This window comes from Alligator sinensis, unplaced genomic scaffold (genome assembly GCF_000455745.1).
Source record: "Alligator sinensis unplaced genomic scaffold, ASM45574v1 scaffold578_1, whole genome shotgun sequence".
Classification (NCBI taxonomy): Eukaryota; Metazoa; Chordata; order Crocodylia; family Alligatoridae; genus Alligator; species Alligator sinensis.
In genome coordinates, this window is record NW_005842887.1 from 524,605 (window position 1) to 535,696 (window position 11,092).

At 48.4% G+C, this 11,092-nt stretch overlaps 1 protein-coding gene across 6 annotated transcripts in view; it reads left to right on the forward strand.

Annotated features, from left to right (window-relative positions):
* The window catches only part of LOC102379236 (protein Shroom3), a 100,696-nt gene that overhangs the window by 62,279 nt on the left and 27,325 nt on the right, over positions 1-11,092 (forward strand). For all 6 annotated transcript variants that reach the window (XM_025192085.1, XM_025192080.1, XM_025192081.1 and 3 more), the window contains one exon: positions 4,813-8,113. In XM_025192085.1, the coding sequence (XP_025047870.1) occupies positions 4,813-8,113 (3,301 nt within the window). The remainder of the gene's footprint in view (positions 1-4,812; positions 8,114-11,092) is intronic.

An 11,092-nucleotide genomic window follows, 5' to 3' on the forward strand; every position in this document is an offset into this window, starting at 1 on the left:
CCCCCCTGCCCCCCCGCAAGGGCCCTTCCAGCTGGCATCTGGCCCCACCAGGTGAGGGCTGCCTGGGGAGCATGCTTCCTGGGCCAACTTGGAGGTGCGGGCAGGCCCTGAGCCCGGCAGCCACCACTTTACCACGTGCCCCGTGCCCTGTGTGGCACCTGGGGCTGCAACTGCACAAGCAGCTGCAGGCGGGCTGGAGGACTATTCTGCCCCCCTCAGCTCCAGCTGCCACTGCCACTTCCACAACTGCACCATGCCATACTGGGTGAGTGGGAAGCTTCTGCCCCGCGTGTGGAGTTCTGGCTCCAGCTCCCGGACACCATGGAAGGCGAAAGGCACTTGGGTGGAAGGCTTCAGTGCAGGGGCTGCAGCCGGAGCTTCATGCATGTGGTAGAAGCCACTGGGTTGAAGTTCCCCCCACCCCCCACCCTGCACTGCCACCTCCTGGAGTGGTTCAGGAGTGGCAGGAATGGGAGGGAGATAACTACTACAGGTCGGGGAAGCTGGCTTGGCCCAGCAGGGCTGTTTTTCTCCCCTTGCCTCCAGCTGTAGCTCCTGCCACACTGCACAGCACTGCTCGAGGCTGGGGACACTTCCTTCAGCCCGGTGGCCTCAACCTGGGCTGGGCTGAAGCTGCTGGGCTGAAGGAAGCTCCCTCAGCCCAGCCTGGCACTGCACAGTGCAGCAGAAGCCGCAGCTGGAGGCAAGGGGAAAAAAACAGCCCTGCCAGGCTAAGCCAGTTTCTCCTCGCCTACAGTGGTTACTCCCCCTCCCATTCCTGCCATTCCTGAGCCACTCCAGGAGATGGTGGGGGGAAGGAGCTTCAGACCAGCGGCTTCTGCCCTGTGCGTGGAGCTCTAGCTGAAGCCGCTGGACTGAAGTTTTCCACCCGAGCACTTTCCACCTTCCAAGGCATCCAGGAGCTGGAGCCAGAGTTCCATGTGTGGGGCAGAAGCTTCCCACCTCCCCCACCCAGAGTAGTGCAGCACAGTGCAGCTGTGGCAATGGCAGCTGGAGTCGAGGGAGGCAGAACAGCCCCCTACCCCGGCCAGCCCACAGGTGCTTGTGCAGCTGCAGCCCAAAGTGCTGCATGGGGCAGGGGGTGCAACAGTAGTGGCTGCCAGCCTCCGGGCCCACTGAGTCCTCAAAGCTGACCCAGGAAGCCCTCTCCCCAAGCAGTCCCAACCTGGCAGGGCCCCTTGGGGGGGGGCAGGAACAGGGGTTATTCCCCCTCCCTCCAGTGTCTGGCAGAGGGGAAATAATAGGGCTTATTCTGCCACTCAGCAGCAGCAGTGGCAGTTGGGGCAGGCAGACCTGGCTGAAGTCCCCCAAGGGTAGTAGGGGTAGAAGGGGAGATTAACCCCCCTCCCTGCCCCTTCTGCCTCAGAAGCTATGGTGGCCTGCCACTGCAGCAGTGAGTGGGGAGCACCTGGCAGACCTGGCTCTGGTCCCTGCCGGTAGGACAGGGACGGGGAAATTAAACCACTCTCTGGCCAGACCCCCACCTCTGGCTGTTCCTGCCTGTCCCTGCCCTGGCTGAGGAGCAGAGGGGCAGGGCCAGCCTTGCTGGGCTGGAACAGAGAGTCCAGTCCAGAAAGCATGCTGGGATGCTGTAGGACTCTGGTTTAAGTTACACTAGGAAAGGGTTTGGACAGACACTGCATAAACCAGTTTGAGCCAAATCAGTTAAATCTGATACTACATTCAACCAGGTTTATCTCAAACTGATTTCAGGCATTTTGAAACTTGTTTACATGCACTGAATGTCTGTTCTGTTACAGGTTTAAACCAGTTTCTGATCACTTAAACTGGTTTATGTATAATGTCTGTCCCTAGCCAAATTGAGAGCTTACAGTCAGGATGTTTTGTTCTATAAGCTGTGTAATGTCTATGCCTTAGCCCGAGGGCTGCTTTTATTCCTACCTGCTTCCCAAAGGGACATAGTCACTTGAATTTCAAAGCTGCTGAGCATTGTCAGTTCTAATAAATTCAGTGACCATGTATGGAGCTTAGCTATCACAACATAGGGAACCTATACACATGCAGCCTACTCCGATGCACTGTAATTAGAGCCCGTCAGAGCAGACTCAATTAATCAAGTCTGCTGGAGCATTGTCATTACTGTGCTCATCATTCAATGAGTTTTCATTAAAGTGCCCCCGCCACCATTTTTCAGTGCAGGGACATCGATACACATAGCTGTCTGGATGCTTTAATTGGAGTGGCTCTCAGAGCCACTCCAATTAAAGTGCACCCCCCCATCACACACACACACACACACACACACACACACACACACTCTCTTCCGGAGCACGTGTATAAACGTCCATAGTTCCTACACAGGAACTGAAGCTGCCATACTAGGAAATGCAGCTATTTCAGCTACTAAACCACTCTCTGCAGCTACTGCATTTCGTGACCTACTCCTGGTGTCAGGGCAAAGCCAGTTGCTAATAGGGCTGTGTGACATTTCATCGGCTGTTTTGTTACAATGCTGTTTCGACTTGTTTCAAACTTGAAACAGTGAAATTGAAATGAAATGAAGGGTTTCAAAACAGCCTTGAAATGAAACGAGGGCAGTCAAAATGTTTTGAAAGTTTCAAAACATTTCAAGTTTCGAAGCTGAAGCTGGGCTTGCCTGCAGGGAAACAGAAAGTAAGGAGAGGGAGGGGAAAGATGGGGGAAGGATTGCTTTGATATTGACTGTGTAGCTAGCCAGTGACTGCGATCCTTCCCTGAGGTCCCTTCCAATCCCAGTTCTCTGGGGGAGGGGTGGAAAAACAGCATAAAAGGCAGCATTGTTTGAACTGGCCTGCTTTCTGCCTAGGGGTCAGTTACTAAGTTATCTACCAGAAGCTCAGGAGCGTTAGACAATAAAGGATACTACTACCATTGATTGGATTTCCTACTTGCTAGCCTAGCAAGTGGGATTCCACAATACCTTTTGCTTTCTTTCTAGACCCTTTTATTTTGAGGGGTTTGCCTTAACACACGCATGAGAGCCATGGGACGCTTCTGCCTGGAAAAGTGCAGGCTCAGGGGGCACCTGGTGACTGCCTCTAAGTACATAAGGGGTATACATCAGGATCTGGGAGAACATCTGTTCACCAGAGCACTCCAAGGTAAAACAGGGACCAACGGTCATAAACTCCTCTAAGACCATTTCAGGCTGTACATAAGAAAAAATTTCTTTACTTTCTGAGCCCCAAGACCTGCAATAGACTCCCTCCACAAGTGGTGCAGGCACCTACTCTGGACTCTTTCAGGAAATGTTTGGATGCTTATCTTGTTGGTATCCTTTGACCATAGCTGACTTCCTGCCCCTGGGGATGAACTTGATGATCTACGAGGTCCCTTCTAGCCCTAACGTCTATGAATCTGTGACATGAGTTTTGCTTGTCAGCAGCTTGAAGTGCAGTTTCCCAGAAACCCCTGCACCTACCTCCTTGAAACCTGTCAGGCTTTGTGGCCTCAGCAGGGGCTACCATGCCTGCAGTTTTCACCCCACTGTGCCTCAACACACACACATGACCTGAGTTTTGCTTTCAAGAATTTGAGGTGCAGTTTCGCAAAAACCTCTGCACCTCTGTCCTTGAAATTTGGCGGACTTTGTAGCCTCATAAGGTGCTACCATCCCAGCAAGTTTCATCCAAATCAGACACGAAATAATGAAGTTATAGGCAGTTTCATACTTTCCCATTATAGCCTATGGGTGAAACATTGAAATAGCGTCAAAACAGTGAAACAGTTTTGACGAAACGAAACAGAACAGTGCTTTTGAAATGAAACTCAACTTGAAATGAAACACTGTCCCATCGAAATGGCGAAACGTAAGTCAAAATGAAATGGTACTGTTTTGCATAGCCCTATTTGCTATCCCTCCTAGTCTCAGAAGGGTTCCAGCCATGGAAAGAGGAAAATTAGGAGTTTAACCCTTCTCAGCTCTAGTAAAAGAGGAGCATAGAAAGAACATCCCAACAATTTAAAACCTTCCTTCTGTTCCCCCCTACCCCACCCCCCAACCTATTCTGACACTAGTCATTTTGGAACATGATTAGGTCCCTCCCTCCCATTAACGATGCCTCAAATACACTGATTTAGGAACAGATTTCCAACAACCACAACAGCAGTTCCTCAAACAACACATACATAATCTGACCCTGTTAATGCTCTGTGTCCCTTTACAAGCAGCACTCTCACCTGCTAAACTAACTACATCTGCAGTGCGGCTTTAAAGACTTCCTGAAGCTATATCAAACCACTATTATGATTTTCTCCTCCTCTTGCCCACTTCCCAATATATACATACACATCTCCTTTCTGACTTGTCAGTTTAGTTTTCTCACAGCAAACAAAATGTCTCTGGTTTCTAGGAAGATTGACAGGGTGTAGCCTTCAATTCCATAAAAAGAAATTAAATGAGAAAAAGAGACTGATTAAATTCCACCCCCCTGAGAAGCCTCTCCTATTCTTCTCCCTTTCCTTTTGTGGCATCTGCATTTATTATAGTTTTCTAGTGCTTTGGATGGGATTGATGGGTGGGATGGACCTCCCTGGTTCCCTCGATATGTATTGTGCTTCCTCCTCTCTCTTCCCCTACCACTCAATGAAAAATAAGAGACATGTTGCAATGTTAAGCAATTCCTTCTCGTGAACTGTGATGACTGTGCAAACAGGACACAGAGTAAGGCCCAAATATGGGTTTTCATCTCTTCATCTAAGAACTAAACATCTTGCTTCTGAGATCATTTATAAGTGAATATGTGCCTCTCTCTCAAACAGTACTTTTTCCCTTCTCTCACTCTCCTCCAGTTCATCAACAAGTGATCTCTCTGGCTATGATCATATCTATCTGAGGAGAAGCCCTGACCAGTACAGCTCAAGGGGTAGCATGGAAAGCAGGGACCACCCCCCCTCTGGATACCACCCTGGCCACCTCTCACCAGCCAAATCAACCAATAGCACTGACCAGCTCTCCCACCTCCACTGCAAAAGGGACTCTGCCTACAGCTCCTTCTCTACCAGCTCCAGCATCCCTGAGTACGCAGCACCTTCCTTCTTCAAGGAGCGCTTCTGCTCTATCGACAATGTACATTCCCAAGGTAGCCAGCAGGAGGGAATGAGGCAGGCTGACATCAGGTACATCAAGACTGTCTATGACACCCAGCTAGGGGTCTCTCAGGAGTATGAGGTGAAGTCTTCTGCACTGCTTCCAATCTGCAAAGCCCAGGCACAGGCAGAAGGCCGTAGCTACAGCAAGCTGCATGGGCATGGCCGAAGCAGTGGGGTCCCCTTCTTGAGCCAACAAAGCCAGAGCTTCTCTGACAGCGAGAGCCATCACTTGAAGGACCCCCCACTACCACCCACTCGTAGTGACAGCTATGCAGCAATAAGGCACCACGAGAGGCCTGGTTCCTGGTCTACCCTTGATCAAAGTAAGCCTTGTCATACTCAGCCGAAAGGGGCTTGGCCTCCATCTGTCTCTCAGGGGCAAGGGCAGCCACTGAAGCCCATGTTTGTGGAAGGACATCTGCACACTGTGGTAGAAAAGAGCCCTGAGAGCAGCCCCACAGTGAAGCCCAAGCAGAGCTACACACTAGCTGTCCAGCCTGGGCAGCCTCTGCTTCCTACTGGCATCTACCTGGTACCTTCTCCTGAGCCACACTTTGCCCAGGTGCCTCTGCCATCTGCAAGCAATAATGGGATGCTTTATCCAGCTCTGGCCAAAGAGAGTGGATATGCTCCTCCTCTACCCACCTTGCATAAAAAGGTCATGGTCCACAGCCATTCCAGCTTTGATGAGAATGGGAACCAAAGCATTACAAACAGATCTGCTGCCTTCCATCAGCCAGACCATGTGTCTCCTGCTGCAGAGAAAAAGCAGGAAGCAACAAAATTTGTTCAGAGCAAACCTCACAGTATGGCCATTCCTCAAGTCTACTCATCCTCTCCAAGAAAGGATGAGCCAGGTTCCCCTTCTGTGATATCACATGGCATCCAAGAGAGCACAAGCCATGTACACTGCTCAAGCTATAATTTGCAATTGCTACAGACCCACCTGAGAGATACCAGTGACAGAAAAGCCCTTTACCAACCCAAGGAGTACTGGGTGACTGAGTCCGAGGACATAAATGCCAACCTGCAGAAAAATGAAAGGATTGCTGCAGCCCACAACCAGTGGAACTACAGCCAGACCAAGTATCATGGCTCTCCATCCTCACAAAATATCCCAGAGAATTCCTGGAGGCAAAACAGCTGGGAGCTAAAGGAGACCCAGCAATGTGAGGGTTATTCTGATACCAAACTCTCCTGGAAAAACAACAAAAAGGAAAAAAAGGATCACAGAGGGCTAATGACTGACCAATGGAATGACTCAGACAAACAGGCTATTACAAGGCAAGAGGATGAAATCTCCAGTGCAGCCCCCTTCCACAATGCTGAGCCAAAGTACGAGGATCCTTCTTCTCCACTGTACCCAAAGACCTCTGATGTCAGCAGAAGCCGTATGAGCTCTAGCAGCACCCAAAGCTTTCAGTATGGGAAACCAGATACCAGCAATCCCCATTGCTCTGTGCTGGAGACAGTCAGCAAGTTTGAGCAACGTGGACAAAACAGTCACAGGTCCCAAAGCTTAGGCCTGCCTAGATTTGGCCATAATTATGGGCCAAACAGGCGCATTCCATCATCCGGTACTAGGTACTCTTTTAACAGCATTGAAGACATGCATAATAAGTTTAATACCCAAGAGCATGGGCAGCCATCCAATGAACAGAGCAAGATTTCCTTCCAGCAGCACACACGTAGGAGTGGAGACAGGATGCCTGAAGAGGCTAATTTGCAACCTGTGGAGCAAATGGTGACAGAGGTGAAGCAGCTGAGGCAGAGTGAGTGCTACAGCCTGCATCCCAAGGATAAGACTCAGAAATGGGCAACTCGGCTAACCAGGAGCAAAAGCACATTCCAGCTGCCAGATGAACCTAAAAAGGAAATGCTTTGGCAGGAAAACATCCAAGACACCCATGGTTCACAACTGGATACCCTGTTCAATAGGGCCTACAGAAACAGTATCAAAGATGCTCAATCTAAGGTCCTGAGAGCCACATCTTTTAGGCGTATCACACCCCCCTTTGGGATCAAGCCCAAGAAGACTGTTCAGAGGCCAGCCTCAGCCCAGACTGGATTGAGGACCACCACAACATCCCCTCATACCCCCAAGGAGAGGCACAGCGTCACTCCAACAGAGACGAGCATCGCCATTGTGCGCTACACCCACAAGGAGAACCATGCTGGGCCTCAGCCCCTGTCCCGTATTGGAGGCAGAAAGCGGTTGACAGCTGAGCAGAAAAGATCCTACTCTGAGCCAGAGAAAATGAATGAAGTGGGTGTCTCAGACAGTGAACCCTTGCCGTTTTCCCTCCAGAAAAAATGCCTTAATTTCATCTTCCCAAAAAGTACAGTGGCTGATCGATGCAAAATCTTTGAGAGAGAGAATAAGGTTAGCTCCACCATAAACCTCTCCAAACCAGAGCTCAAACAGCTCCAACAGAATGCTCTGGTGGAATACATTGAACGCAAGACTGGGAAGCGGCCTTCCTCTCAGGATGTGGGACTCCTGAGAGAGCACTCACAAGGCTTATTCCTGCAGGCTGGTGGCCCAGACAGCCAGAGCCTCTCCTCTGCATCCAGCATGAATTCCCTCCAGGATCAGAGCCTTTATCACCAGAGGGAGTCACTTGAGGGGGTCTCTAGAATTGGCCAAGTTTCTGCCACCCTTCCTCCTGGGCTTATGGGTTGTTTTGATCTGAACGGGTTTGAGCAAAAGAAGGCGCCCCATAAGAGCAGCAGCAGTTCATTTCCAAGGCAGTTTCAAAGGGACAGATCCCGAGATTACAGAGGGAAAACAGAGCTCAGCAAAGGCACCCAAACAGACCAGCAAGATATACACAGCTCACCCCACTATGTGAAGCAGGAGCGGGCCTTTGAAATGCCCTCACCAGCCATGAAATCTGGGAAATCTGTGTCTGCAGAAGACTTGCTCAGTAGGTCTGATAGCCACACCATTGCTGTGCATGTGCGCTCCAGGTCTTCTCCCACGGCAGATAAGAAACACCAGGTATGTACGGCATCTTGCTGATGTTGTCAGGCAAGACAACCCAGGGGGCCAGGGCTTTTCTAGCAATAGGCCAATGCTCGGTCACATTGATTGCTTCACTGCTTAAAAGGAAGATAAATGTATGCTGAAATATGAACCATATGTCCTATTTAAATGAGGGTGATGACATTTTACACTCCAGCTGGTTGGATTTCTTAACAAGACCCTTGTTGCCTTAAATTGCACAAGCCATCAGGGACCCCAGACTACAACAGAACAGGGATGCTGAGCCCAATCCAGGCTCTTTTTACTGGTTCAGAGAAGAAAGGGCTTAGCAGATATTAAATTCTTCCTTTAACTGGAGGACATCTATTCTCCTGCTCCCTCCACCCCTCCCCCCCAAAACACTATGGAGATGAATTTAGGCCACTGGTTTCAACATCTGCTTGGTGGCTATGTCACGCAGGGGAAATTCAGGTGGCAGTAAGCAATAGATGCTAAGCAAGCTCAGGTTATGAGAGCCAATGATAGATTCTAAACAAGCAAGGTCTTGGGTCAGCTCCTGAGCTGGCATAAACTGGTGTAGCTTCATTGACATAACTGAAGATTTATATCCGTGCAGAGCTTCCCCCACTTGTTTTCCCACAGGAATCCCTTCATAGCCATAGAGCAGTAGCATGACTAGGATGGAGCAAAGGGCATCAGCACCAGGCACCAATTTTGAGGGGGTAACAGAATAATGGCCCTTGGGGAGTCTATACCCCAGCAGCCACAGCAAGGCAGAGAGAGAGAGAGAGAGCGCGCGTGCAAGAGTGAGGATGCATAAAATGAAAGCATGATAGTCAGTATTTGTTGTCCAAATGTTTCCTGACTGGCCATACAGTCTTGGTACATAAGGGACAGCAGAAATCAGAAAGAACTCATCTTTTATGGTTAGAACTTCTGCCAGATTAAATTAAATTGTCCAGGTGGGAAAGTAGAGTACCAAATAGAAATTAAATTGGTAGGAGCATCTCTGAACTCCAAGAGGGAGGGCCTGTCTTTACTTAGAGCCATCATACACTTCATTATGAATACTGTGCCATGAAGATCATCAGATCCTTCCATACACTTTTTATAGAGAACAAAGAAAAACAGCACCTGAATATCAGCTGGCCTCTAGAATATGTTTCCTAGCAAGTACCAGCATATTGTGTGTGTTGGGGTTGGAGTTGGGGTTGGGAGGGTGGAGAACTGTAACCATGCATCTGTCTCCATAACATTGCTACTAGGTGTGTTTTGTGAAACCTCTTTTATTCTCTCAGAGGGCAGTCCTTTAGGAAAGAATCCTTGTGAAAGCCAAGACTGGAATTTGTTCTGCCCACCAGTGTAGCTCAGAGCAGGAACCAGATGGGAAAATATGTTTTCCACACCTGTAAAAGATACTTCACAATGACAATCTGAACAATAATTGTGCCCGATTCCTGTTTAAGAAGTCTTTAGTCTCTGTCAGGGGCACAAATTGTAAGCAGCCTGAGACCTTTTATTATTTTCTTCCTGTTGGCTTCTTTTTTCTTTTCCCCGCGTTCTTTAGCCAAATTAAAGACACCATATGGTGTGACTGGAGGAGCAGGCACTGGGTTGACAAACACCTCTTCAGACATTTTTCTGTGACTTTAAGGAAGTCTCTTACATACAAGTTTAAGTCTATAGCTATGCAGGAAAGCAGATAGGGTTACATTTTCAAAAGTGCCTTAAGCCTTATTTTCAAAAGTAGCTTTTGGTTTTCACTTCTGCAGGTAGGACTTACTCCCTCAGGCAGGTAGGCACTTCTGTAAATTTTACGCTGAGACTCCAATTCAGGAAAGCATTCTTCTTTTTTAAGTTAAAGCACATGCTTAAATTCAGTAGAACATAAATTAAGCATCTATTTAAAATTGGACACGTGCTTCACTGCTTTCCTGAATTGGGAGGCTTTTAGAAATGAATACAAGCACCCACAATACAGAACCAAAATTTGAAAGGGGGGAAGGGAAAACATAAAGGAACAAGCTGAATTTGTTGTAACCAGCTTGGCTCCTCTCTGAAAAAAATGTTTATTTCTATTCCAACAGCACATTTCTCTGGCTCGTCGTATACTTGACGGGACTTTGCAAGCTGTATAGACTGTTTTCTCCAGACAGAATATGAATCATGCTGCAATGTCACTGGAGGAATTTGTTTAAAGAACCAGGAAAATTGATAGCTGTGTGGAATTATTAGCCATCTGTCTACAGCATACATTTCCTGCCTTCCTCTCCTTAGCTTTTTCAGCCTGTCTCAGCCTGCATATCTCTCAGCCCCCTGACTTCCAAACTGAGATCAGTTTTCCCCTGCCTGAATAACAACAGGCCTACATCAGAGAGCAAACCAAAACAAGAGAACAGATGGGAATGGAGGGCTCTGAATTTAAGGCATCATCTGCAAATGGAAGGAATAAATATGAAGCTCTTCCAAATAATGCATAGTTTGCATTTATGTCTGATAACAGGCTTGGGAGGAGTAAGGGCTAGATTTTGAAGGGAATGCAGGATGAAATTGTTCAGTGTTAACATCACAGTTGGGTCTGGATTTTTAAATCTTGCTTAGCAGCGCAAAGCTCTCATCTTGACACGGTGTACCATATTTTCAAAAGAGCTGAGCTTTCTTGCCGCTCTGAAATGATGGTCAGGTTCTTGTAATATGCTCAGAATCCAGCAGCTCCCACTGGTACCCTGGGCCAAATTCCCAAAACAACTGGAAAACTAAGACACTTTTAAAATACAACCACATATTTGGGTGGCTAAAGGTAAACTGAGCAGTTTTGTATATTCAGGCTACTCAGAAATAGACTCAGAAAGGACAGGTGTAGATTTTTTGCATTGGTCCAATAGTAACGACACAGTGGCACATCACGCTAGATTCTGATGAAGGGTTGGTAAGGCCTCAGAGAGAGATGATTGACCTGCAACACTGCCATTACTCCCTGTAGTGGAGCAGCAG